We start from the raw sequence: 27,851 nt of genomic DNA on the forward strand, positions 1-27,851 counted from the left end.
TCCGCTCGTCATGAGGGAGAAGAGGGGCTCTTTTGTTACCACTCCGGGCTGCATGAATAATGCAGCATGCACGCTGCATATGCCGAGCTCAGGACGAAAGCCGAAGTGGGTCAAGCTCGCATTCTTCGGCAAATGCTTTCGGGAGAGATTGGGCACTAACAATAAACATCACTTCGTTTATTGTTAGTATATTTACGATGCACTGTGCCCCGCGCTCTGTTAAAGAAGATGGCGTCAACATGATGAGGTCCATATGCCCACAAGGCCTTTAGGCATGTACACAGGCCTTGTGTTGGGCAAACACCGAGATGTGGAGATAACGAACGTTTCAGAGCGCTCCCTATAGTTCGATCTCCACTTGTATAGGATAAAGTCTCCGAAGTCTCCATTAGCACCCAATATCACACAACTCGCATCATCCGGTACAGGATTTTCCTACCGGCGGTGCAGGTAGGAAAATTATATTGTTCTCAAATGTTTTTGCTAAACATTCCAAGGGATGCATGTCTTACTCAGAAGTAAAGGTACACACCGTAATTATTTCCGAGTCTATAAAACAAGCCAATGACGTAAAGCAAGCCGGAAGCTCGCTCGTCATCGGCTTGTTAGGCCTATCCTCGGATCAGTCCACGTCCACGCATACACTCGCCCTGTCGAGCGCACGAACGTTAACTATGCACGCCAACACGGGAACATGACAACAACGCACGGCACACGGCATAAACGGCAAATTCAGATCGCAGAACTGAGCGTCTCGCAAACTGATCCCAACGTGGTTGTGGTCATCGCCTACTCTATACTGACAAAGCCTGGCAGATCACCATGAGACGCAGCCGCCCAAAATGGAAGAGGTAGAGCGGCAGACAACGAATGAGAGGAGAGCATAGGGAGCCTACGTAGGCTCTCTAGGAGAGCAAGGTGACAGGCGCCCCGCTGCGGCGAGACGCCGAAACACACTTCTCCCGAGCGATGGGATGTCCGCTCATGCTCCTCGCGTGCCTCGCGCTACCGCTTTTTTTTCTAATCGGGTTTGAAAACCACGTTTCGGATCCTCGCCGCTGCAAAAGCTGTGCGCCGACGACCAAGTTCCTCAAGAAATGCCCTGTGCTACCAGTGTCTTGCGCTCCAAATCTGCGACCGGGCACTCTATGGCTCCGTCGTCGAAGTGCCAGGCTTTGTGAGTATAGAGGAGGCTATGTTGTGGTGCAATGTTTCCAAGTACCTTGTGAAAGAAAACATATTTTAAAGAACGTAAGAATAAAAGAAAAACGTAAGAAACCTTTCTTGTCTTTGGAAACGTTTTTAACACGTGCTACGTGGCTATATTCCTTCCAGTTAAACCCCAAATTCCTGCCAGTTAAACCCATTGCATCAACGATGGCTGCGCTGTCGGCAGAGCTTGCTTCCACGAAGTGCTGGAATAGAGGCTGCGATCGTTATAAGTCAGCTCCAACCCTTAGACATGCCTCCTCCTACAATATTTGAGATACGATTTTGTGCGGACCCCCCCCCCCCCCCCCCCCCCCTCCTTTGCGTTCCGAAACAGCAAGTGCGTCGCTAAAGCTGGCCATCGGCAATGCAGCAGGTGCCACCATCTTGTTTGCGCTTTTGGGCATCGTTCGGGTAGTAAATAGCTAGTAAAAAGGTAGTAGCAGTCAAAAAAAGGTAGTCATGGCTGCAGAATGGGAAGGTAAAAATCGCGATCCAGGCCGCGCTACCTACTTTGAAAAGAGTCATGCTGGCGCGGGCGCCCGTTTCACGAAAGCGCCTTTGAAAAAGGCGATCTCATGCCTGTAGCTTTCGCTCACCACTGCGATTCATGTCTAAGCCCTGGTGCCACGAGATAGAAAAGTGCAGTCAAATGAGTCCTCACCACTTTAGCTCTGGAGCCTTCCCAGACATTGGAACGTAGACCTGTGCATCCTGTTTTCCCGCTAGAATAACGTCTTGATGCTTCGCCAGGAGTCTGCGTGAAGAAAAAGAAGCTACATCCTGAGGAGGTTTCTGATATCGCCTATATGGCGTATACCTCACTCTGCTAGCTTTAAGCAACCTGGAAATCCCAAATCCCTAATTACTGATGATACGCCGGCGATTTGTCTATTGAAAAAAAAAATTAAAAATTGCAACACACCGAGGTCATTTCAGCTGATGGGAGGAGCATGTTAAAAAATCAGGGCGATTGCCAGTCAATAGCAAGCAAAGGTATTCGTGTCTCCGACCGGTGGACCCGCGGAGTAATATCTCGAATGCACGTGGCTCGTCGCCCGGAGTCCGAACACCCTGACTTTGGCGAGCTTTTTTAGTCAGCAGTACTTTCACACCCGCGACCTACGGATGATAAGAAAAAAGCGTGGACTCGGGATGCTGACGGATCGGAATGCACGCTTGGAAGTCACCTGCGTCGCAGCCGGAACCTGCGCGAGGAAGACAGATATTTCAGCCCAGCGTCCTACACTAAAATGGAACAAACTGGAAGGTTCCTTAACCATTGAACGTTGTGTGTAGCAGCTGGGTACATTATAATCGCGTTGTTGTAAAACGCGAGTGACAATTTAAAACATGTTTCCGAAGTCTGAGAAGCAGACGGCACGGAGGACGATCGCGTTGCTCGCGTCTGCGGCGCTCGCGGAGCGATACGCGACCGGCACATCCGGGCACCTCGGACCACCAAACAGCGCGCAGCTATGGTTTGTGAAGGAACGACGTTTTCGTCGGTTACTACATTCTACCGAGGGCATAGAGAGAAACGGGAGACAAACAACGGGACGATGGAGCTGGCGTGGCGTGTCGCCGCACTATATTTTCTCCGCTCCGCACGCCGCAGCACGCTGCCTCACAGCCACGCCATAGGCCTCCTGCGTTGCCCAGGAAGCGCTGTCAAAATGGACTTGTTAGGACTTGTCTTGGGTAGTATACAGACTTGTCCGTCTCCAACTGTCACATAGGTGCAAGCGTGCCTGATCTGGCGCGGAACGCGATAACGATGAAAATACAAATAAACAAATGCTAACGCCGTCAAGGCACAGGTTTACGCTAAGACAATCACAGCGTAAACCAAAAAACGCCGTGCCACGCTTAAAAAAATATTGAATCTAGCCAACTTCGGACGTCGAAAGGCGTTTTTGCGCTCTTCAACACTACACAAAAAGACAAAAGGTCAACCAAAACCCCACAAGTAGTACGGGGCCCAATAAGATAAGCTTGCACTACCCAAAATGAGATCGCCACAGGTTGTTCAGAGCTTCAGCGCAGGAGGCCTATCCGCGCCCCCAGCTCTCCCGAGGAAGCGACGGTCGCTTCCCGCAGTGCAGCCTTGCATTCAACATGGCCGCCTCGAGTACAATATTGAGATACTCTGCTCCGCAAGCGGGGCCCATACAGTTACTCTACGTGTTCCTATCGGCGTGTGGCAATTTGCCGATTCTTTAAAGGGACCATGAAACGATTTTAAAATCGAATTTCACCCAACGCACGTCGCAAAAGGTGTCAAAAAGAACTAAAAAATTGGGAGCTAAAGAAAATTCGTCGCTATAGAGTTTAAAAAAAAAAACTGGACTATTTTGGGCCTTCTTTCCTTCGAAAGCTCTCTGGATTTTCACAGCGATGCTTCCGCGGAACCGTAGCACGTCAGCAAAATACAGGTCGCCTATTGGGTAAGAGCCTACCTCACCAGCACCGCGATCATAAACAACAAATTACTGACGAATGTTTCTTAAAAGTTTTGTTAAATAATATTCAGATCTACACGTTGAACAATAATTAGAGATTTCACGAAAATTGACGACTTTGATAATGCTTAGGGTTCCTCAATGCGCGCGCGCGCGCATCGAGGAACCCTAATAATGCTCAGAGCCAAGCGCCATCTATCGTACACACTAAAAATTTCAACACCCAGGTTCGTATTAAAAGGGTGTTTTTCCGAGCTCACACCCTTCCTACACCATTTTTACATGATTTTTGAATATTCAAGGGTGTACGGAAAGGCCTACACCCTTCGTACATCCTTTTTACACCCTACGGCTACCGAAATCGTGTTAAGAGGGTGTTGCGGTGGTACACCCATGATTTCCGAGTCGTCGAACTCGGAAACCGCCGAATTGCAGACATACGCGCCGACAGCAGAAGTCAAGAAGCAGCCTGCTCAATTTAGAGGATTTCGTGAAGTTCAAGTAAGCACAATGGGCAGCTGACATCCAAGCTGTTCAAGCCAAGCCAACGCTCAAGTTGTTTTCAGGCCAGATGAATGCCGGCGTTGTGTACCAGCTCCTTGGTTGTTTACGTGCAAGCGACCACGAAAATAGCATCGGTTACTCACGCACTTCTGCTGAGAATGGTGAGACCACATCGGTTCTATTACGATACATTCCGTCTCATCCTGAGATGTACTAAAGCGAAGGCTAGACGTGCGAGACGGTTCGGGCTCACAGCTTTACTGTGAGCCTGTACCGTAAAGGTCGGTTCCGACACTTGAGTTTGAGTGTGTTTGTCTGCGTTGCGTTTAGAACCGAAAACGAGTCACCGGCACATCTGTGCTTCGTATGAAGCGTGGATTCCAATTCAAAGAATCATCTTGGCACGCGATATAAGCAGCAGAGATGTCCTGGTTTCTCGCAGCCGCAACGCGGTCAAACGCAACTGTTTGAACCAGGCTTTACGTGGTTGTCCTGTGCTTGTCCCTCGCGCTTTATTTTTTCGATTTTAAGTATTCATTTTCAACTCGCTCGCTTTTACCAGTACTAGTAGATACTCAAGCTGCACGAGGGTTCGTGCAGTGCGACCATCTAGCGATGCTATGAGCTTGTGCTCGAGCCTTGGCTTTAATGCATCTTAGTGTGGAAGGCAATCATCGGGGATATATGACACACGATGATGCCAAGTCTGTTCACGGCGGACTCTCGTGCTGTTCTGATTGGAGGAGAAGGGGCGTGTAAAAAAATGGCAAATGAAACATAATTAGCGACAGCGCAAATATATGTTGGAAAAAGTTAAGAATAGTGAAGTGCAGCAGCCTGAAACTTTGGAGTTAAGCAATTAGAGAATCATTTGAAGACATCTTTAGAGGTTCAGCCTTCTCTCCCCCCACACCAATATCGAAGGCTGCTAGGATATTGGTTCAGGATAAGCCCTCTGTCTTTCAGTCAGCGAACTCGAGCCGTTCCACCTGACCTTGTTATTCCATAACAGATATGTTAGAAAATGGAATGCAGATTTTCTTTACACGGCCAAAACATAAAGTGTTATCAAATAATACCTGCCATATTCATATTCTACATTTACAGACCTAGCCTGCCCCCCGCCTGTGGAGGGTGAAGATGCGAGCAGCCTCGAAGCCCACCAACAGTGGCTGTGTGCTGAGTGCGAAAGCTGGTGCCTGACGAAGGCCAGATTGATCTTCGAATGGATGCGACTGCCTGCAAATGGCTACATGCGTTGATATTGATGGGCATATAGACTGCACAGAATGCTTATCCCTACCTGATGGATGCTAGGAGGGTATGCATTCCATATTTTTTTACTGATCTCTACGACAATTGCTAAATTGCGCTTCCCCGCTCCGTGATTGCGGCTGCCGGACGACCATCTTGGGACACGGAAAATTAACCTTTTGGAGCGTTGCAGAGGCTGGCCGGCAGCGTGCTGAAGACATGTTTTTTGCTCGTTTGTCGTCATTGGGAGCGTTAAAGTGGCCCTGCAATAACTTTTTGACTGGTTTTTAATTTGGACCGAACCTGAGCGCACTGAACGTAGTAATTTAAAGAAAATTTTCTTTTCTCAAATTTCGCTTTATTTTAAAAGTTATAGGCAAATTAGACTTACAAAAACAAAGCAAAAAATAACATCCTTCATGACGTCGTAGGTCCTGGCTTGAGTGGCCGTGAAGTAGTGAGCTCATCGAGCGCTCACGGCTGCCGCACTCAGTGTCGACGGCTCGAGAGGGTGCCACTAAAGCACGTGTTGACTAGGCTGTATGAAGCGGGCGGCCAGGGCAGCACGCATTGCATTTGCCGCGCGATTAAAGACTAATTCGGCATAACACTTCATTGGCCACAAACGACGGCAAACACGGGGTAAAGATCAGTTCAGAACGGGAGCCACTTCGCGCTGCCATACCGCCAAAGGGTCAAATCGCCAGCCAAGCCCGCGCCGAAAGCCTTGGGAACGCTCGGAACCGGTCGGATCCTCGAGCCGGTATACGACCGCAGCGCCACCGCGTACATCCGGGACATTTCTAAGCCCATTGTTCGGCGGAGCCTCATCCCACTACGCCTTTCTAGTACAGTAAAACCTCGTTGTAACAACACGGGATATAACAAACTAATGGATATAACAAAGCAATCATAATTCCCCTTGCTTGCTAATAGTGGGAAGAAATGGACATTGGCTATAACAAACTAATGGTTATAACAAAATAATTACGATCGCTCCTTCAACTTTGTTATAACGAGGTTTTACTGTATGCGCCGTTTTTTTCACCGCTTGGTGGCGGGTTTGTCGACGGGTCTTTTCTTGTTTCCCTACTTTATAAACTGCATTTGTTTCTTTTCTGATCTAAAATACTGAACAGAAACTACTTTCATACATAATTGAAACGGTTCGCGACACTTATATTTTGTATCGACTAAAAAAAAAGCTTTTAGCGTCTCTGACCAGTAGTAAGCCCAGGACCAAAGACGTCACATATTCCGCGCTTTCGGCAACGCGGGTCGCCCTCGTAGGTGGAGGAGGTTTCCGCGTCGTCCGGTTAAAATATGACTCACTGATATTTAGTTATTCTCTCCGTGCCCGCTGGCTTGCCCGAACCCAAAGAGACGTGGAAACCGCAAAAGAGGTAGACGCTTAAGTATGATTGCAGCTCCCCTTTAAGTCCACACTCCTTTACTCCTACTCTGACACTCCGAGTTTCATACTCCAGGCACAGCAACTAAACGGCGCATGGCGTACAGGAGCACGACACACCGAATCTATTGACGAGCTGCACACGCTCCTTCCCACCGCACGGTTATGACGAACCTGGCATTTCGTGGATACGGGTGGGAGAAGCCAAAATTATTTCAGTGGTAAATTAATTAAAGCCAGTGTAGAGCGGCAGGGTACAAAGTAAAAGAGATGGCGACGTTATGAAGTTTCTACGAACGTTTAAGTATTTCTGAGAGGTTTGGTGACTCGCTTCGAGCACGTGCGGGGAAAGGCACCTTGGCTGATCTATTTATTGACCGTGCAAGCTGTTTATATTTGAATTAAAGACAACATTCTTGAACCCATTTGTCGACGCACGAAACCCTCACACTTGCCAGATATTTCGTGGTTCCGTATTGCAGCGAGACGGAATGCGATGGAAGCTGTTGATGTGCTATGCCGATACCGGAACACTGTCGTTCAATAGGTAGCACGTCAATTCGTTTCAGGCGAGACATGAACATGATGTTTCGGCTTTCCATTCGAAGTATCTTGATTCTCTGAGCAAAGCATCCTAGAAAGGGCAGCGCTCCGACTGTCTTCTCATCTCAACAACTTTTCTGTCGCTGTGCTGTCGGTAACCTTCCGTTCAATAGATGAATTCGTTTTCAGGCGAGATGCACGAACAAACCTTTCCCGCAATGCTAACTGATGCTTCGGCTTTCCAATCTAAGTATCTTTATTCGCTGCAGCTGGACTAAGCAGTTTAAAAAGGGCAGCCGTCCCACTGTCTTCTCGGCAACTTTTCTGTCGCCGAGCTATCAGCACGCTCGCTCGATAGATCACTTTGTTCTCAGACAAGGCACATGAACAAACCTTTTCCGGAATGCTAATTGCTGTCTTGGCTTTCAAATCAAATTGTTTTTACCTGCTGGATTAACCACTAATGGACTGAAAAGGAGCAGCTGTCCGGCTGCGCCTTATGTTTCAACAATCTCAACAATAGCACAGCCATCTTGTTTGTGGACGTGACATCACGGAGCGCAAAGAAGTCACTTGTGCTCCAAGAAATGCTCGGAGCACGAAGAGCACGCTCGAGTGTCAGTCTCCGGCGGCGCTCCCCTCTGTTTAGTGAAAGGAGCGCCAAACGCTGGCAATGTGTAAAAAAATGAGAATTTCCTTTGAAAACGCATGAAATTTTTTTGCAACAGCGCGGCACCGCAAGAAAAAGGCACAACTTGTCGAACGTCGAGTCTCGCCGGTCTTGCGGCGTGATCAAAGCTTCCTTGGCCTGCCAAACTGCTGCGTCTCTGTGCCTTTTCACGCTTGGATACTTATCAAGAATCAATGCCATGGCAGAGCTTTGAAGGTATGTCGCACATAGGCGTCTTCTCTATCACCCAGCTGTTCCAGCGAGTTGCTATCAATAGGAAACGAAATCGGTGGTTGCTATTATGTATTAACCATGGCTATGTTCCAAATCTACTCAAATGGATCACATGACAGCACAAATAGAGCAATGCTGTGGAAGAAGGTAGGTTTTCCAAGGCAAAAGTATGAAGCGGCGATATCTGAAGTTTGTCAAACGTGGCCCGTTCATATGGTTGTGTGCAATCTGTCGCCGTCGCCATAGCCTCCTACCCCTCCTTTGTCGCCACTGGATCATGCCCGTTTCTGAACTGCAAGTGCCGCAAGTTACAAATACAGTCGTAAGAGTAAAGTAAAATGCTGCTCCAGAGGCACATGCATCTTCATGCACTTTGCACTCACGAAACAAATCCACACGGCGTTAATTATTGATCGGTATTCAAGCGTGCAAAGACAAAGATGCAGCACTTTGGCATGCCAAGGAAGCTTTGATCATGCCGCCAGAACGGTAAGACTTGCGTTAGACGAGTTGCCCCTCTTTCTTGCAATGCTGAGCTTTCGTAAAAATTTCCACGTGTTCTCAAACGCAATTCTCACCGTTCGGGGTTTTAACAAACTTCTTCGGTAAATGACAACAAACGAGCAGAAAACATGTCTCCAGCTTACTGCCGCCCAGCCTCCGCAACGCTCCAAAAGGTTGACTGATAATCTTTGTCCCAAGGTGGCCATCCGGTGGCCGCACCTGAGCTGCAACGACCAAGCGGAGACACGCGATCCAGCAAATTGTCGTGGAGATCAATGGTATTGCTTGCACGGCGTACTATTAGTCTTCAGAGCAAACACAAGTGTCGCTGCGGTCGCCACGTCTTGATTGGGTGAGGTGTACCGTGACGTCTGGTGACGGACTCCGCTTCGCGTTCTGGCATCTAGCTGGCTTCCCTGCGCCCGTTTCCTCACGATCGGTGGTTTGTGATCATGCTGACCTACTGTTCAGCGCTGCAATGCAATTTCCAAAAAGAAGCTGGTATCATATTCTACCACCTGAAAACTTCGAGGTTAAAGAGAGCATGGACAGTCAGACTAAGGATGGGAAAGGCACCGTCAACATCGGCCGTTGTGAGCTGTAAGCACGTTGAGAAGCGGGGCTTTGTTTACCCAGTGTACAAGTCGCTGGGTGAGACTTATGCCGACAGAATTTTCATAGCTTTTCCAACCGTTTTTGTCACGTTTACCTTTATAATTGGGTTATAAGTATGGAAAGCTATCGGTGGAGGCAGCTCCGTCGATGAACCCCCCCGTCCCCTCCACACGGTATAAGGCGGTTGTGCAAAAGGTTGTGGAAGCGGCGGTGTAAGTGTTTCAGACACTGAAATTCTGTTCTTTGCAGATTCATGAGTTAAGCGCGAGACACATGCGCGAAAAATCCATCCGATCCGACGTCCGATCCGACAGTACTACTGCCTGATCCGAAAAATTTGGTCGCTTCAGGCGTCAGATCGGCGATCCGACATGCGTCAAACGCGCCAGATAGTTTCGCACGGCGGACGGATTGTCGGATGCGTCCAGCCAATGACAGCACAGCTAGCGCGAACGTCATGATGACGTACTTGGTCTGTCGGGACGAATAAGAAAACGGGACGGGCGACGAGAAGCCGGACGCGTGGATCCCGCTGATCCATTCGAGAAAGATGGCCCCGGCAAAGAATGCGCACGCTAACAAGAACGAGCTCCTAGCTTCGCTCGTGCGAGCTAAACCATCAATCTGGGACCAGAGATCTATGAACGCGGACCTCCGCTGGAGTGCTTGGAAGTTGGATCTCCTGGGCGGAGCCGAACGGATCGTTGTGTCGCTTGCAAGGTCGGAAGCGTGTGCGTGTGTCTCAATTCGGAGCGGCGTTCGGACTGTCGGATCGGACGATTCTGCTGTCCATTTGTCTCGCGCTTTAGGAGAACATCAGACCCCGCTTTGCGGGCATACAAATGGCATCTAAGTCAAAGGCCTTTGGGCGGTCTCACTTGTAATTTTCTCCCCATGGCCCAGAATATATTTAACATGTTGCTCGAGCAGAGTGCAGCTTTTTCGCTGAGACGTTTTTGTTTAGAAACAAAGTTGAAAAAAACCTCTTAATTTATTCAAATCATCAGCAGCATTGATTGTGCGAGATGTAAATATACTGCAATGCTCCTGCAAGTGTGGTGGCATTTCTTTCTTTTCATATACCATCTGTGATTCATGCACTGTCTGCCCTGGAAACCATGCTCGGAATGTTGGTTGAAGTTTCGCCTGCAGCTACAGACCATACCTCAATAAGGCCGCATATAATAATTCGCATTTCCTACGTAAACTGCGCACAAAAAAAAAAAAAAAAAAAAAAAAAAAAAACGAAAGTAATATGTTGACAGCTAACGCCGTCTCGGCCTTTGTAGGGCGAGTGAGGGGGTAAATTTTGTCCTCAGCAGGACGTCACCCCGGCTCGCTGTAAAAGGTCGCCTCCCAAACTTCTCGGTGCTAATACTCTCACCATACAATGCACCTGTTATTTGTTTGGCCCCTGGTCATGAAATCATTCTCAGTTTGCCATTCCATCTCACCGAGAGCCCGATTTTGGTCATTGAGGTCTCAACCGGCTTGCACTGAAGAAGTATTAGCGAGTTCGTTTCACGGCACCCGCAGCGTGGAGCGGGTTCGTTTCAGCCGGCACTCCACAAGTGGTTGCACTCTCCGAGTTCGTTTCATTGCTGACACCCCACGCATGCATGCACTCGCTGCACCGAGAAAATCGAGATTGCGTCAAAATGCAATCCCGTCGTGCCTCGCTCCGGCTAGGCCGGCAAGGTGCTGGAGCAGATGACGAAAGTTTGTCTGCTACGATGTGTCGCAGAACTGAAAGGAAAAAAAAGTAGATTTCCTGATAGAAATTGCGTCCCGCGGGCAACGGAATCAAACGCGAGCTTGAACTGTGAGCGTCTCCTATTTCATGAAGGAAGCAGTTGACAAACCGTGCTTTATTTGGAGGTTTTAAGTCGCTCTGTTGCCGTAAAAACGCTGAAATATACCAGTGTGTAAAGAAATGCTCAGAACAAATGCATCAGCGGCCCCCGAGATATTTATCACCAACTTGTGCGGGTGAAAAATTGAACATTTGTCGACAAAACTGCCCCAGCAGAAACTTTGACTGCCCAATAAGCATCAGAGAAAGCTAAATTTAGTGATCTTACCCGAAGCTTGGGCAACATCATCATGTTTAACATTTACCTACTTCAGCTAACTTGCCCCGTCATATTTTGTTCGAGAAAGCTCTCGTTCTCAACGCCCTCACCAAAGCTAATATCTGATCCACCTGTAATGACGATCGAAATCGAAAAGTTTTGCTGGGTATTCCAGCAGACTAGTTTTAAGGCGTACCCTTTCAGTGGTCCACGCATAATGCCATGCTGAAATGGATCAAGCTTCTGCTCGGACAGCATCATCCATTTTCTTCAGTGTAAACGGTTATGAGAATTGAAAGATCGCAACCAGCTGCTTTGTAGACAGCTGGTTGCGGAAATTTACGCCGTCTGTAACTATCCCTATGACAGCCGAGTTGCTTGAAGTCATCGCAACTATAAACTACAGGCTGCAGCGACCAACGTTTGTAGATAAACGTTGGTAGCGACTGTACTCTCGCATTCCCACCCATCACTCCGAACAGCAAGGCGCCAGTTTCGGTTTGAGGTCGGTATTCTTTCTACAACATAGATGGCGGCAGCATCAGTCTTCCGCACTTGGTGCATTTGGCGAATTCGTTTGAGTCCAGTTCTCAGTGCAACACTCTGCGAGTGCGATGCATTCTGGGAGAGAACTCGAACGGTGCCAGTGCGTGTGAAGCGAACTCGCTATAAAATACCGCTACCAGACGCATCGTCTGCTAACATGAGGGAATAATAATGAGTTTGTTTGCTACTAGGTAGGTATCATTCTCTGACAGAAACAAAACGACGAACAGACTGGCAAGTCTGTTCGTCGTTTGACGAACAGACTTGTTTGTCGATAGTCCCTTTTTGGCTCTGCGAACAGAGCCAAAAAGGGACAATCATCTGCTATGAATTGTGTGCTGCGCAGAGTGAGATCAAAAACTAATTGAAATATGGAACATCGGCTATTTTACGGATGCAATTGTCCTGTGCTTCGTTTGGCTATGCTGATTTGTTTTCTGGCTGTGTGTAACTTGACACCCACTGGTGCTAAAACAAGAGCTTGGGACAAGCACCCACCTTACCACGATATCAATCTCACTATCCGAAAGAGTATTGGATTATATACTGAGTGCCTTTTCCATTGACAAGAAGGCCCCAACATTTTCTAAGAATGCCAGTTGGGTTTTGTTGTTGCATCTTTATACTCGCAACTCATTCACTTTGCCAATTTCGTTTTTCTAGCCTGGCTCAGCTGGCAAGCTGAGTGGCGAGTCTGAAACTGTACCAATATTGTTTCCGGTCAGACTGTCCATTATTATTTATTGTTCTTCCCTGCTATTGTGATATGTCTGCACTGTAGTCATGACAGGGGCTTGAATGGTGGCTCCTACTTTCTACACATGGGTCCTAGGAAACATTTTGTAAGTGATGAGGTGCCCACAATCATGGGCGTCACCAAAGTGGCGGAAAAGTGTGGGGGGGGGGGGGGGGGGCGGGGGATTATTCTGAAGGGGTGTAGCTTTCAAACCTATAACTTTGAAAGAAAACAAGGTTTGCCCCCCTCCCCCTCCTTTTCCTGCAAAACGTACTGCAGATGCCCATGCCCGCAATCTAGGCCAACGGTTCTGGAAAGAGGGTTTGTGGAACCTCTCAGTAAAGACATTTTAGGAGTCCGCAAAACTCTGCCGGCAATAATTTTTTTTTTTTTAAATATGATTTGGGGCATTGAGTTGAGCCCAGTCCGGCCATGGCACATTCACAGCTCCGGGAGAAAGAGGAATCTACAGAAGAATACCTCCTTTCACTCTTCCCCCTTTTTATTACTGGTAAACACGTTTGCAGTCCACCCCCTTCCCCTTTTTTTACACTGCCTGGCGTCTCCCATCACTTCTGCCAGTCCAAAAAGGGTTTGCTTGCCACGATTGGCGGTTTCCTTCTTTTCTCTATAGCATCCTTTCTGCTAAAGTGGAAAGAGTGTAGACGGAGCTTCTTCCCCTCACCGTACCGTCTTAACCTGCAACATACTATACTCTCGGGAACAAGATAATAGCCTTGTGCTTAGCATGTTTTTGGCAGAGCCTTTTGCTGCCACCACATGCCACGCTATGAAGTGGAGTGCCACGGTGTGTGCGTGCCACCTGTCGCATAAAGCAGTGCACTTTCAAGCTGCGTGGATGCAATGACGGCAGAAAAAACACCAGCAGAGCGGACAATACAGAGCATGTTATTAACAGCACTGGTTAATTCCCAACAAATCACAATCTGGATCATTACTGTAAAACCATTTATTTTTGCAAATCGGTCACAGAGGACATAATCGCGGCCACTAAATTTTGCGAATTCCAGACGCCTGCATTCAAACTCTTAAAGAGATTATAAAAGCAATTTCGAAATTTTATTTGATGTCTGAAATGGGCGTCGGGCTCATCTCAGACACTGTTGACCAAGTTCCAGCCCGAACAGAAGTTTGTGTGCCGCACCAATCAATTAAACAGTTGTGGTAATATTTGCGCGGGGACAATGCCTGAGACCCCCCCCCCCCCCTCCCCCCCAAGACGGCGGCAGAAAGGTGAACTAAAGTGCGCCGTCAAAGCGTGACGACAACGGGCTCCTCGTCAGGCGATTGCTTCAAACGGTTTAAACGAATGATGCGCTCTTGGTTTAGAATTCGGTAGTGAGATATCATACAAAAAAGTAATTTAAATGTTGGATAATTTTTTTAAAGCTGTAGCTCGGAATTAATAGGTTTCATAGTGTGTATAGGAATAGGTTCCCTAGCATGTGTAGCGTGTGGGATGACAAGGAAGATGACTTGTGGAAATAAATGACAGCTGTATGCTGTGCTGGTTTTGAGACGGTGGTGTGTATGTTCCTTTTTGTTTTCCTTGTCTCAAGGAAACAAAATTTTGACAGCAAATTTTGAACCCTGCTAGTGTACACGTTTCTAATCCAAAACTGACTTCGAGACCCAGTAGGTTTCAAAGCCGGTTTCAAATAAGAAAACCAACGCAAAGGTCAACTTCGAAACCTGGGATGTTTTGAAGTGATTTTTGGCATTAGTTCCCGAAAAGATATGTCATCAGTTTGGTGGCCGGGAGCTAAAAGCATTTCATGCTTAAAATCATACTCATCAGTGCGGCCTTTATTATTCTCTGACTGAATCAATTCTGCTTTAATATGCAGGAGGGAACCATTTGGCTTTTCGAAGGCTTTACTGTGGTCATGGCGGCCTACTGGCTTTTCGGCTTCGCCCATGGCCAGAAGACGTACAATACGAGCTGCCTTCTTGAGAGGCTTTGTCTTATTCTAATCTACTCACAGCTACGGCCAGTTGCAATCAAGGTGATTAATACAATCAAGAAAACACCTGTAGCCTGATTGCTGATCACATAGTGCAATCGCCAAAGTCTGTGAAACTCCTGCCAGGATTGTTCCGATTTTCGAAGTCATTAAAGGCTTTGTTTGTTTTTCTTGAGATGGCAGCTGCAAGTTGTGTGGCTCACATACCCAAGTATGCTTCAATTCATGACCAGCTTTATTCATTTATATTCATCACATTTCTCTAGTCCTCCGTGTTGTTTCCTAGTCATCAAACTATTAGGCACCTGTATGGAGTAGTTACATTTTGTTTTTACGTTTTTATCAAAACGGTTTGTGTCACCCTGTCTGGAATTCATCACCCTTGCTACGAAATGTCAAATTAATCTCACGTTGAGATACTTTTTAAAAGTGGAGATGACCGGCATTAAATGTTGTGTTTCTTTATCACTCCTGTTCATACTTTGCATATTACTTCAGTCAAAAGACACCACCAGTGTTCAATACGCCCCGTCCGAACACAAGCTTTTCAGCCTGGATAAGGTGTGCGTGAGTGAGCACGTACTAAGCAGTACCGAAGGTAATGAGCGTGCACTGCTGCATTTTCAAAGTTTCATAAATGCTCTTTTTTAGAAAAAAATAAAAGCCAGGCATTGTTGTGGTATCTTCATAACATTGTGGCTTTCTTGAAGAATGCGGGCATTCTGAAGGTGTTGCCGAAGGCTTGCCAGGGTGACAGCGCGGTCGAAGGCGACAAGTGCGAGCTAGTACACGCTCTATCGCAAGCTCTTGTTCTGCGAAAGCGCTTCTCAAAGTCGCTCTTGCATGCCTGTAGCCTTTGCTGCCCTACAGTGGTAATGGTAGGCAACTCCGGCTGACACAAGAAATCATCCAATCGCTGCCACACTCCGTTTCCCTTTAAAGGGCTGGTGAACCGAAATTTGGATTTCAGAAAACGATGCAGAAGCCGTAGGCGGGACGCTACAATCCCTAAAACACTACTCGTAGTCACAAGGCGATATCTCGAATGGACGGTTGTATTTTTGGAGAAAGAGGTTGAGATTGAACCAGGCCGATGAGGCGCGTGACGTCAAGATATCTTGTTTTCTCCTCTCTGCTTCGCCCCCTCAAGGCGGCGAGGCGGAGAAGACGCGAGGTCGTTCCCTTTCCTTCTCGGAGAAACAAGACAAACAAATCTGTCAAATGCGCCTCCTATTTTTAAAAGTAAGGTCATCCATTCGAAATATCGCTGTATGAGTGATGTTTTGGTGTTTGTAGCATCTTGTTACACGCTTTTGCCGCCATGTTTTATGGAATCCAGATTTCGGTTCAACATCCCTTTAAGTGCAAGTGAAACTGAAATGCCAAGAATGAGCACATTGTCCTGAACGACAGTTGCACTGCACAAGCGCGCATGCTTAGCAACATTCAAAGCATGGAGCTTGCTCTTAAAGCCTCTGCATCAGGATTCCTGTTGCAGCTCGTGGTACCGAAGCAAGCTTTTGGGCAGACACTTTTTTATAAGCAGAAACTTCACCTGGCACCGCAGAGCTCCGACCGGTACTCGGAGTACTTAGTTGCGGTACTTTAGATAAAACAGAAGGGCAACAGGTGAAGTAGAAACTTCACCTGCACCGCAGTGCTCCGACCAGTACTCGGAGTACTTAGTTGCGGTATTTTAGATAAAACAGAAGGGCATTGAGCAGTGCAAACTACGATTATTGTCAGGTAAGAAGTATTCAGTTGCAGTAATTGTTTTGCTTTACATACAAAAAGGCTGGAGTATGCTTAAATGCTGGGCTAGCAACCGATTGCTACCAGGGGCCCTATGCTACACGACGGGACCAAGCGGAATCAAGGGACCGGGAGCCATCCAGCGACCTGGATGCAAAGATGGGTTCAGCTTTCACGGGATTGGTGCCACCTGGATCTTGTCCCAAAGGGCCAGCAGCAGCTGGATAGCCTCGCATTGCGATGCGGGGATGGGGATGCCGAGCGAGCTCGGGGCATGCCGCCCACTCAATGTGAAGGCCAGGTGCTCCCACTGACTGGCTAGGTGCATGTTGATGAGTTCCTGGAAGGTGTTGTTTACACTTAGCCGCCGGAGCTTGGCGTTCGACGCGTACGGCGGCACCCCCAGTGCCAGCTAGTACCCCTTGCGAATAATCACGTCCATCTTGCCCTTACCTCTCGACAGCAGGTCAGGTTGAGATACGGATTTGCGCAGGTGATGTGGCTCACGACGAGTGGTTGGGTAAGCCGGATCAGGTCCGACTCCTCGAGCCCGTGTCTGTGACTCGTTATCCTTCTCACCATGCGCATGACTTGCGTGGTTGTCTTGACGAGTCGGTCGACCGTGTACTTGGCTCCGCCGTCCCGCTGGAGGTGAAGGCCCCAGTATCCGAACCCGCTTCACCACCGGCACGGGGGTACCATCCTTTAAGTGAGGCGGATGTCCGCCTTCTTCTTCTTCGGGAATTGGCTTGCCCGCGCGGAGGAGCAACAGCTGAGACTTATCGGGGGCGCGCTGGAGGTTGCCGGCCTCGAGGTAGTTCTGCACCGTCTCAATGACTTCTTCGAGGAAGTCTTGCCTCCCGCTGTCCGATCCCGACGTAGCCCAAATCGTCAGGTCGTCCACATAGAGTGGCATAGAGTGTATGCTTCATCCGGGGAATCCGTTCCAGTATTGGAGGCGGCTTGCACATCGCCAGGTAACAAGGTGGGTGACAGGACCGAGCCTTGCCGGTTGCCCTTGCTCGGTATCGGGATGGTGCTTGTGCGGATGGACTCGATTCCGATGGTGGCCATCCAGTTGGTCAGGAAGTCCCGCACATAATCATACATCCGGGGCCCGCACCCAGTTGAGGCCAAGTTCTCGAACACCAGCGTGTGGCTGACGTTGTCAAAGGCGGCCTTTATATCCAGGGCCAGGACCGCCCGCGTTGTCGTACAGGAGATTCTGTCAAGGATATCCTCCTTGATCTGAAGCAGGACATCCTGCGTGGAGGTGTGACCAGAACCCGAAAATGGTGTTCATGGTGGCATTGAGTTCAATACAGGATGGTCCCCTCAAATATCGCTGTAAACAGCTCATCAGGGCATGGGCATTTAAAAAACTGAAATGGAATGTCCAGGTCTGTGACGCTCGGCGGTATACCTGATAACCTCTATTTCTGTTGGATCCTTTTCAAGGGAGTATATTTTCCACTTCGGGGCACTTTTCTTGTGTCTGGCACTTACTACTGCAGGAACTGTTTCACCCTCACTTTCTTCTTTGCTTTCACAGCACTCATTTGATGTTAATGTGGAAGGGAATTGGCCGGATTCCACTCTTCGTTCCTACGTAAAATGTGCTGGCGTCCAATACCTGCCACAAAGGGTACTTAAGATTCCAAAAATGACTAAGAGTGTGTAAACATATGATGCCAGCATTTCTTTTTTTTTATTTCCAATGAGCAACATTATATTATGCCAAAACTCTCCCTAAATGCACACTGCATTTCATAGCGCGCGCGCTAAACTCTGCCGGAAAAATCGGCGCCTGCATGCAAAGGGGCGTCGTTTCCTCAGCAGTGTATTTTACCTTGTGAAATTTTAAGGCGCTCCTTTCTTTTGCAGCTAGAACATCCTTAAAAATACTAAAAATGCGTTCGCCACGGACGGCCGAGTCTTCCGCTGGCAAACGCTGTCGTTTGCGTACGATACGCCTTGAAATTTTCACCCCATGGTCGATCAGGCGCCGATTTTTCCGGTTGCTTTCCCATACCTTGAGCCACCCAGAAACACCGCGCGCCCCCGTAAATAAAAAAAAAAAGAATGGAACGGCATTGAGTGTTTTGTTTACTTACCGACTTTGTGCGTGGACCGCGCCACGTTGCGCTGCCTGATGCACCCGCGTTTTGGAACTAATTCAGTTGACAGTTCCCTCCGAAGATGAAGCCACTGAAGCCACGGCGGTAATCGTACTGGTAGGCTGTTCCCTTTCGAACGGGCGGAAGAAGACTACGAAGAATTCGGCAGCGAACGGGCGGAAACTCGATTACGTACAGCTTCAGTAGCCGACGCTTTGTTTTCTCGATTGCGTTCGCGGCGTTCACCGTGGACTCGCGCACTCGGCCGTAGCCGAACCAGCCGAACGGCCGAACCAGCTGGACGGCTGCCGGCGCGCGTACCGACAGCGTCGCCATAGCAACCACGCCGCGAGTGTGGTTGCCAGAGAGAATTCACACGATTTTTTTTTCTCGTCACTCACGTTGAGTTACTAGAAGTTAGGCGCGTATCATTATAATACATTATGCTGTAATAAGTTATTAAGGGATATGTGTGCCTATACCTAAGACAAATGCAGAAAAAATATTATTGAAAAATAAAATTGGCGTAATCTTTTTATATCTTGATTAAGACTAGCGTGGTCACTGGGCTAACCGATGCGCGAAATAGGAGGGCATATATACCGCTCGGGGCAGTTGGCGGTTTGTAAGGGAGGAAGTGGCCGAGTGGGCTAACGCGTCTCAGCTCGGAGCGTGGAGCGAAAGCTTGCGCTGGGAACCTCCTGGGTTCGATCCCCGCCGCCCCCGCCCGTTTCGATCTGGATGAGTTTCGTACCGGCACGCGTTCGTGTGATCACTACTGCGTGATGCACGTTAAAAATCCCAGGTTAGCGGTTGTACCGCACTGGCCAAATTTCTCATCTACAGCTAAGAGACCGATTACCCGTTGAGGCGCATCAGGCTGTATGAACATGAGCAAGCCAATTTTTTTTTTTTTTTTGGCGGTTTGTATAAGTAGGTTGTATGGACTATTCGTTGTGTGTTGTGCAATTGATCAGTGCTTGTATGCTCGTGTGTATATACAGTGTTGTGTGTATGTCGATGTCGTGAGTGAATGTAACCGCGCGGTGGGCAGCAAAAAAACTGCTGTTTTCTTTTTTCAAATGTTTATCACTTTTTGTTTTCGTTGCTAGATGGGGATTGTTGCCGCCCAATTTGAAAAGTGTGGCGGTTGGTGATCTATAACTATTAGAGGGCTGGATGCCATTAGTCCATCCGTCGTGTTGATCGCTCCGAGTTGTTCGGTTCCGCTGGCAGCTGTGTCGCCGTGTTATGCTGCCTGATTGCAACAAAAGGAGGTTAGGCGGCTTCCCCAGCGCGTGTTCTAGGTGCTGAATGCCGCTGTTCACGCACAAACGTTCCTGAGTGGATAACGCACGTAACAGAGGTGAGCACAGGCAATAGTTAATCGAGAGCCACACGGAGCGCGAGTGCGATACCTCCTAGCCGCTGTCGACAGAGGGTGTCGGAGCGATTCGTTGTCAACTTGTCCACGGCAAGTGGGCGTTTTGTTCAATAAAGCCAGCCTGTCAGTGTTTTGTAAAGCTATCCCTTCTTTATAAGCGCTTCTGATGCGATGAAAATGCGACCGGCATTGGGCAGGCCGAGCGAGACTTCGGCGACAGTCTCGGCTGTTCAGTCTCCAGCGGTTTCGGCCTTACTCGTATTATTTGCGGTGTTGGCGCTTGGACATAGAGATGTTTGGAAAGTTTTTTGCGCCTACAGATGACACCAAACGAGCGTGCGAGCCGTATGCTCTTGCTCCGGCGAGAAGCCGCGTACGGCTCGCCAGGCTCGTATCGCCTGTCGCATACTGGCCGCCATATTGTTTTTAGGGTGTTAGCAGTTAACACGATTTTCACCACCTCCGGCGGCTAACACCCTTACACGAATAAAGGCGTTAGCCAGAGGACGAGCCATTTACACGAATAAGGGTGTAAAAATTTTAAGTGTGTAGGGCAAACGAAGCAATAGAAAGACCCTACTGCGCTTGCGCAGTCGATCCCCGAGCGTCGTCTGCTGAACGGATTTGCTCCTGGTCGGCGTCGTTTGTGATCGATCGCTTGGCGAAAGGCTGCAGTGTACCGAAGTGCCCGAATTACAGTTTCTGCAGTCCGGTGGTTTAAAAGAAACAGTTGCAGGTTCACCGCTTGCCACTCGATGAACCACGTTGTCGCAGAATTCGACTTTTTTCCTCTATTTTGGAGATTTCGTGAGGGAGCGCAAGCGTTTGTCGGTCGCCCTTGCCCCGCGGGTTGAGCGAGAGAACTGGGGCCATCTGCTTGTGCTGTTTCGCGGCCCCCGCTAATTAGGAACCGCGGGAGAGGTCCGCTCTCGAAGAGGGTGCGGCGGAATGTTTTGTCCCCAACTCGGGCAGTTTCTTCTTTTTTTGCTGTTGTTGTTTTGACAAGGAAAGAAATAGGAAAGTGAGGACCTCGGCTTGGTTTTGAGCCGAGTCAAGTCAGTGTATGCCGAGACTGGACCGGTGGGTGGACGCGACGCGAAAGTTGGGAGCGACAGCGGGTGCGGCGGAAGGCGGAACGCGGGAAGAGCTCGGGGCGGCTCTGCAGGCCCACAAGTGTGCGTACTCGTGGATGAGTGTGGTGCCGAGGAGCATCGCACGCAGCATCCAAGCACACACAGACTTCCCCGTTTCGACCAGCGTCGCAGCGGGCCCGCGTCACCCTCACCCGCAACATATCTAATTGAATCTCGCTCAGCTGTGATGTATCCATGGCTATCGAGGCGATGAGAGGCGCCGATTCAGAAAATACGTCGGTGACATCAGCGCCATCAGCGCAGTAAAACCTACCGGCACACTCCTAACCTCGCCGCCGCCATTCTCCTACTGCCGAGAGAACTTCTGGTTCCTCTGCCAGAGTACGTCACGACCGTCAAAATTACGCCACAACTTGTTTTGCGGTCAGTTGGAGAGAAAAAAAAAAAGTCGATATTTCATTCACACGGCGGACGAATTCCGCGAACGATGTCCGCGGACCTGTGAAATATGCGTATCACGTGGCTTCGACGTGACAACGGACAAGTCCGCGGACTTGTGCAAGTCCGAGCACATACGAATTAATACTCCATGGTTGCCGTGAACCAAGGCGAGAACTATGAGTCCGAGCTCGTACCTTTCTCGCTGCCTTCGTTGCACGAGCTATACTGTTCAGGATTGGTACTTCCCAACGCTCTCACCTCGCGCCGAGAGCCTTGGTTGTGCTTCGCCGCGTTCCAAGCTACAAGAGAACGGCCACGCAACGCACGTGACGGCCGATTCCAATCCCACCAACGCCTGATGAACCTGGCATTGAAGACAACAACGATGAAGGCCCTCAGCAATGAAGCGACACTGTGTTTAATTGCACTTGTAAAAGAGTTTCCACAGCTTTGGTGCCTTCAAAACCACCAGTACCACAACAACGGCATAAAATCAGAGCTCTGGAAACAGATTGCCAATGAAATGGAACGGCGCTACTCCCAGAATGGGCCTTATTCGGAAGGCAAGTTCATTGACGGAAGACTAGTTAGTGTCGACTCCGAGTTGTATTTGTCCGCTTATTGTTGTCTAATATTTAAAAAAAAAATTATTTTTTTTTTCTTTAAATAAGGGACGCGTTTTCAGACGGGAGAAGGGAAAGATCATGAAGACGAAGAGCGGCCAAGCTGCAGTGTACACGTACAACGGCAGATGGAGGTTCTACCGCACTCTCCTGTTCTTGGATCGGAGCAAACCTGTACTTTACCGGGAGTGAAACGAGTTTTACCAACAGGATCCCAATAGAGTGGGTAACGTTTGGCGGGTTCAACGATTCGTTCAACTTGATTCTTGAGACCTATCGAATGAAACGTTGGGGAGCGTTCGTTGATGGAGGTCACCGAATCCCATTAGCTTGAGTGACGTCCGAGCTCTGGGTTTGCTCTACACGTTTCAGCATTTTGTTTCGTTCACTCGTATTAATCAAAATCTCTTGAAGTGCTGGTAGTCGCTGGATGAAGCTGCGAGACACTATCCCAGGGTTTGACTGCCGGCAGCCCGCGCGTTGTGTCTTGGCCGGAATGCAGTTTCATACAAGCTTCAGGGCCACGAAACAGTTTTGGACCTCAAATGGAGTGTACAGAGTCCTCCATTGAGTAAACTTCTTTATTTCTTTTCTTAAATTTTGCAAGTCAAACGGCTAACCGCCGGTGAGCCTTCATGGGCCCGACCTGCCGCTTCTCTTTAAAAAAAAAACAACTCTCGCTTCCCCCGCAATATTACGGTGGTGACATCTACTATTGATCACGCAACCAATCGGCCTCCTCCCTTCACTACTAAAACTCTGTCTCCCTCTCTCTATCTTTCTCTTTATCTCTCCCTCAATACTCTGAACAGTAAATGGCCGACATTTGCAATATTCTGCCGTGCGAGCGGTGCTTCCTCTACCGTAACGGGAGCTCCGGACTCGGAGCGAAAATAAAAGTTTTTTCTCTCTCTCTCTCTCTCTCTCTCTACCGTAACGCATTCGTATTTCTTTTGCCTTTCCAGATGGACAGTGAGACAGAATTGGCGTCTGTTATGACCGAGATGAGAGAACCCGTCCTTGGCACGTCTTCCGCACGCACAGCGCGCGAAACAACGAGTCCCAATGTGGAAGCGTCTGGCGCTCCTGTGAAGCGCCCAAAATGCAATGACGGAAAAAGGAAAGCAGATGACTGCTCCAGCTCTGGGTGGAAAGAGCGCACGGTTGCTTTCACTAAAATTGCCGAAAGTTTCGCAACTAACCAAATTGGCGACGACGCTGACAACTTCGGAAGAGTAGTGGCAGGTCACATATGAAAAACCTGAATGGCATCAATTTTATTCGGTGTCAAATTGAGGTATTGGAACTAGTCAAGCGTTACCTAGACAGACAGTAATAATGAATTTAATTCAACGCACCCTATACAAACTAAAAAATAATAAACCAAAATTAGCATTTTCCATTCGTATGTGAAAGGGAAACTTCGAAACGAACAAGTGTTTGTATCCTTTGCCTTTCGTACTTACTACATTCGGAACTGACGGCTGTTTTTGTTGGAGTGGGCCAGTGTATTAGATTGTGACCAATATTATAGCATGACGAAATAAAAAAAATAAGGAAACATTGAAGATTCTTGGAAGTCTATTTACATAAAGTTGAACAATTAGAGTATAACACAAAACGTTTTGGTGGTAAACGTGCCAAAACATGCATGAACGATTGTTAAGTAAATAAAGCAATATACAGACCATGAAATGGTATCTATATATACACTCCCCGTTCTTTGCTTCTGCACATGTCTGCACATGCAGATAAGGTTAAATTTTGTTATTTATCCACAGATTAAGGCCCGCCTGTTCTGTCTGCCACGCGACGGCGCCTTCGTCATTAAAGATTTTTCCCCGCTTTGATCACTCCTGCAAGTTGCGGCCCATTTTTTCGTCAACTACTTCATACAGTAATTCAACTTTGCCTTTGGCAATAAACGATTGGAACATACTACCAAATGCCATTGTTACCATAACTGACACACGTAAATGTGCCGCCTCTGTAATCACTTTCATTTCTGCTTTATCCGACTAGTTCCCTCTTCTATTGCGTTAAAATTGCGTGCGAAAGTGTTCTATTCAGAAAAAACAAAAAGCAAATGTACTACTCCCTTATGTAATAGCCGTAAGGGCCTTCAAGGATAATAAATGATGAATGATGATGATGAAAGCATCTCCGTAGGCGCTCACGCACATCCAGAGCTCTTGCCCCGGAGCGCCCTTTGGAACTTCGTAGCCCGAAGTAGATTGTCCCTTTTCGCTGGTGGTCCTCCCTCGACGCTTTAAAAAGCGTAGGTGCAGCTCGAAAATAGTTGTGCAGCACACACGCTGCCTTGACGAATGAGGTGACCCTTTCTGGTTCGGCATCGGTGTGCAAAACCCTAAAACGGTTTGTCAAAATGCCAAACGCATTTCTGCTACCCGTCTGGCTAAGCTTAATCTGAAAAAAAAAAAATAAAACTATAAGGAAAACGATGTTTAGAAATGACACGATGTAGACAACACACCTGTAATTAAATGTATTTTTTTTCTTCATCCAAATTTGTACCAGTGTACGGATTCATCAAGTTTAGAGACAAGGGGAAGGCGTCCTCTCCCACGATGACGGATCGGACGTCGACCGGTACATGTCCAGAGATCGGCAATCCGGCTGTTCCGTTCTCGATGGCGTTCCGCAGTGGTGTCGTCCTCCAAATACCTCCATCTCCATCAGACCCGGGTGCGCCGACATTAATCTACAAAAACCTGCTGTCTGCGTCCACAAGAGCAAAAAGCACAATAGTGAAGGTATTCTTGTAATTAAAATACACAGATCGAGAGTTTGAAGGTCTGATAATTGTGACATGTTTTTCGTCCAGCGCTCCAATACATTGCGGAAATTGCCATGTTTCGTAAAAGTTCCTCATTACTGCCAGCCACTCGTCCTTTGTCCGCGGGGACATCAGATATTTTAGTCCCAGCATCTTGTAAATGGCGTCGCAAGTTTCAACGAGGAACCCGTTGACGGCGCTGTGGCTAATGCGGAATGTTGACTTTCCCTTGAAAATTCGCAAGAAAACAAGAAACACGGCACAGTCGAGCGTAGTTCTCAAATATGCTGAAACAAGGACAAAAGTAAGAAGAATAACCACACACCTGAGGCAAGAAACCGCAGCGGCAGTTGAAGTTTGTTTTTGGCTGGGATGGCTGGACGCATTTCAGTGTCAAGTTTTTGGATGCATGATGCAATTGACGAGAGAATCTCAGCAAACTGGTCGGAGTTAACGCGCCGAAAGCGACGGTACTCTACGGGGTCGCTCTCCAGAAGTTCTTGATAGAGTAGATTGTGTATACCGAGCTTCTTCTTGGACATCCATGCTTTAATCCATGGCTTCTTTGCGTCGGTATTAGGTGCTTCCGCGACTTCCTCATCCGTCATCATGATGGCACAAGCCACAACTCGTGAAGCCTTGTTGGCCTCCATGTTGGTATCGAAACCAATTTTCTGTCCTTTTCTTTCTTTTTCTTTTCGGCTCCTTTTTCCACCATGCGCAGGAACCCTCGAGCATCTTCCACAGCTGTAGCTCGTGCGTACTAATCGTACTGGAAAATGAGCAAAGGCTCATCCGTGTAGGAAAATCGTGAGAGGCATATAAAAAAAAGAGAAAACCGCTCGTGCAACGAAGTGTACCACGAGCACTTTCACGCGATCGGTTCCCGGGCCTGTCCGCGGGCCACAGCGGACTCGAAAAAAGGCAGAATTGGATCGCGTTCAAAACTCCTATCATCGTGGTCCGGCAGGTCCGCGGACATAATCTGTGACCTTCGCCCACGTGATACGCAAGATACATCAGGTCCGAGGACATGTTCTTCAGGTCCGTGGACATGTCCCTTGGTTTTGACGGCTGTTTTCGCCAGAAACATGGCCGATTTCATACCCCAGAAGAGGTGACGTCACGCCTTTTGTAGGAACGTGTCCGCGGACAAAGTCCTTCGTGTGAATACACCTTAATAAACCGAAACGGATGCCTGTTCAACATTCAGTGAACGTTGAAGGTTGAATGTAAAAGTTACCTGGCCAAAGCAAAAAGGTCATTTTATGGTCCCTTTAAACGAGTTCTATCTGAAGGTCTTTTAGATGCCCGTGAAACGGATGCAATAGTATACGGCGAGTAAGTGTTCGAAATTGCGTCTGCGCATTGAAACGCAGTGCGGGACACGCCAATCAAAGGGCACCCCGACGGCACGCAGGGAACGCTCGATGGCATGTCCTCAATAATTGAGGTCGGGGAAAAAATGCACGTCGGCGCATGCGGCAGGTAAACGTACGAGGTCCGCCGGAACTGGACAAACCTGTGCGCCGTATAAGACGAATTCTCGCTCTACCCTGTTCGGGCCGAGTCATCAACTTCTTTCAAATGCATAGCATTTATAGGGACAGCCTTTAGGGCTTCGGTGGCAGTGCCATACCTACTAGAAGACAAGGGCTGCAAGTTTCCTCTCCAAGTGTCATCGCTGGTGGATCCATGGGCAGCGCTGCGTACTTTGCGTCAGTGTCACCACTAGCGCGTTTCGCAGCGCGTCGCAACGAGCGCGACGCTAGCACGCGGCGCGTCGCCAAGACATGCGGCTTGGCGACGACTTCCGTCGAGCTTCGAGTGTTTGCCGCTTGGGGCGGGTCGGGGATCCACAAACGATGACGTCATGAGCGGGTCTTTGGCCTCTAGCTAGTACACTGGTCCGTGCGTGGAATGTAGCCTCGACGGAGAGGATGGCGATCCTTGACGAAGAGAGAATGATGACGTGACATTGTGAAGTCGAGTGACAGTGTGAACGCTCAGGAGAGCGTGCTGTCACCTGACACAATGACGTCACGAGGCATCAGGATGATAGAGAGGACCTACAAATGCTAAGTGATCAGAGTGCCTTCTGGAGTGTACCAAAAAAAATAGGCGTTCTTTTTTTTTTTTTGCTTACGGAAACAGGTGGTCACGCTGCCAGGGAAGGCTGCCGGTGTCCCAGCGGTTGGTCCAGCGCTCCAGCGGCGACATGCCGGGCTTGCCTTCAACTTTCATCATTCTGGCTTTCAAGGAAGGGAAACTGCAGAGAGAAACGCAGTCGGGTCGGTCCTTATACAGACAATCTAAAGTGGTTCCGATTTTCATTGCGAACACTTGATTCTGTTTAATCCAACTTGAAACATCACCGATATCACAAAAAGTGGGCTACTTTATGCCCATATTGCCTAAAAAAATGTATTGGAAGTTGCATTGAAACCATGCCCCTCCACAGCAGCTCGAGAGCGCAATAAAAGGGGAAAGGAAAACGAGAGCGTTGCATGCGCCGTGACGTTGCAGTTTAAAGGGCAACTCCGGCCAAAACTCAAAATGAAATAAATTACTGGTAGCGCTGTAGTGACACAAAATACGACTCCACCCAAAAAATTACGTCCGGGGGACGCCGCATTTTCAACTAATGCCGATAATAAAAATGCGACCCGCCGCGAGCCGCTGCTCCTTAGCGGGCGGCCAGCGGGTTGCCGATCGCTAAGGCAACATTGGGCCGTGACGTCAGTATCGCTCTCTTTTTTTTCCTCCGGTCCGGGCGTTGTGCGGACTGCGCTTCTTTGAGCCGGTACCACAGCTACTTCGGCTTGTGATTTGCGTGTTGAGTCATTGAGCAACTCGGTGCGCCCAAGACTGCCCAGCTGTTCCTCGAAAGATGCCGAG

General features: G+C 48.5%; 1 protein-coding gene across 1 annotated transcript in view; it reads right to left on the reverse strand.

Moving 5' to 3' along the window:
- Positions 1-27,287, reverse strand: part of LOC115323390 (thiopurine S-methyltransferase) — a 56,689-nt gene extending 29,402 nt beyond the window's left edge. Inside the window, exons 1-2 of the mRNA XM_029983770.4 lie at positions 27,100-27,287; positions 1,874-1,966 (exon numbers count right to left, since the gene is read on the reverse strand). Coding sequence (XP_029839630.2) covers positions 1,874-1,966; positions 27,100-27,287 — 281 coding nt within the window. The remainder of the gene's footprint in view (positions 1-1,873; positions 1,967-27,099) is intronic.
- Positions 27,288-27,851: the final 564 nt, after the last annotated feature.

The sequence above is a fragment of the Ixodes scapularis genome, unplaced genomic scaffold (genome assembly GCF_016920785.2).
Source record: "Ixodes scapularis isolate PalLabHiFi unplaced genomic scaffold, ASM1692078v2 PGA_scaffold8__174_contigs__length_109621045, whole genome shotgun sequence".
Classification (NCBI taxonomy): Eukaryota; Metazoa; Arthropoda; class Arachnida; order Ixodida; family Ixodidae; genus Ixodes; species Ixodes scapularis.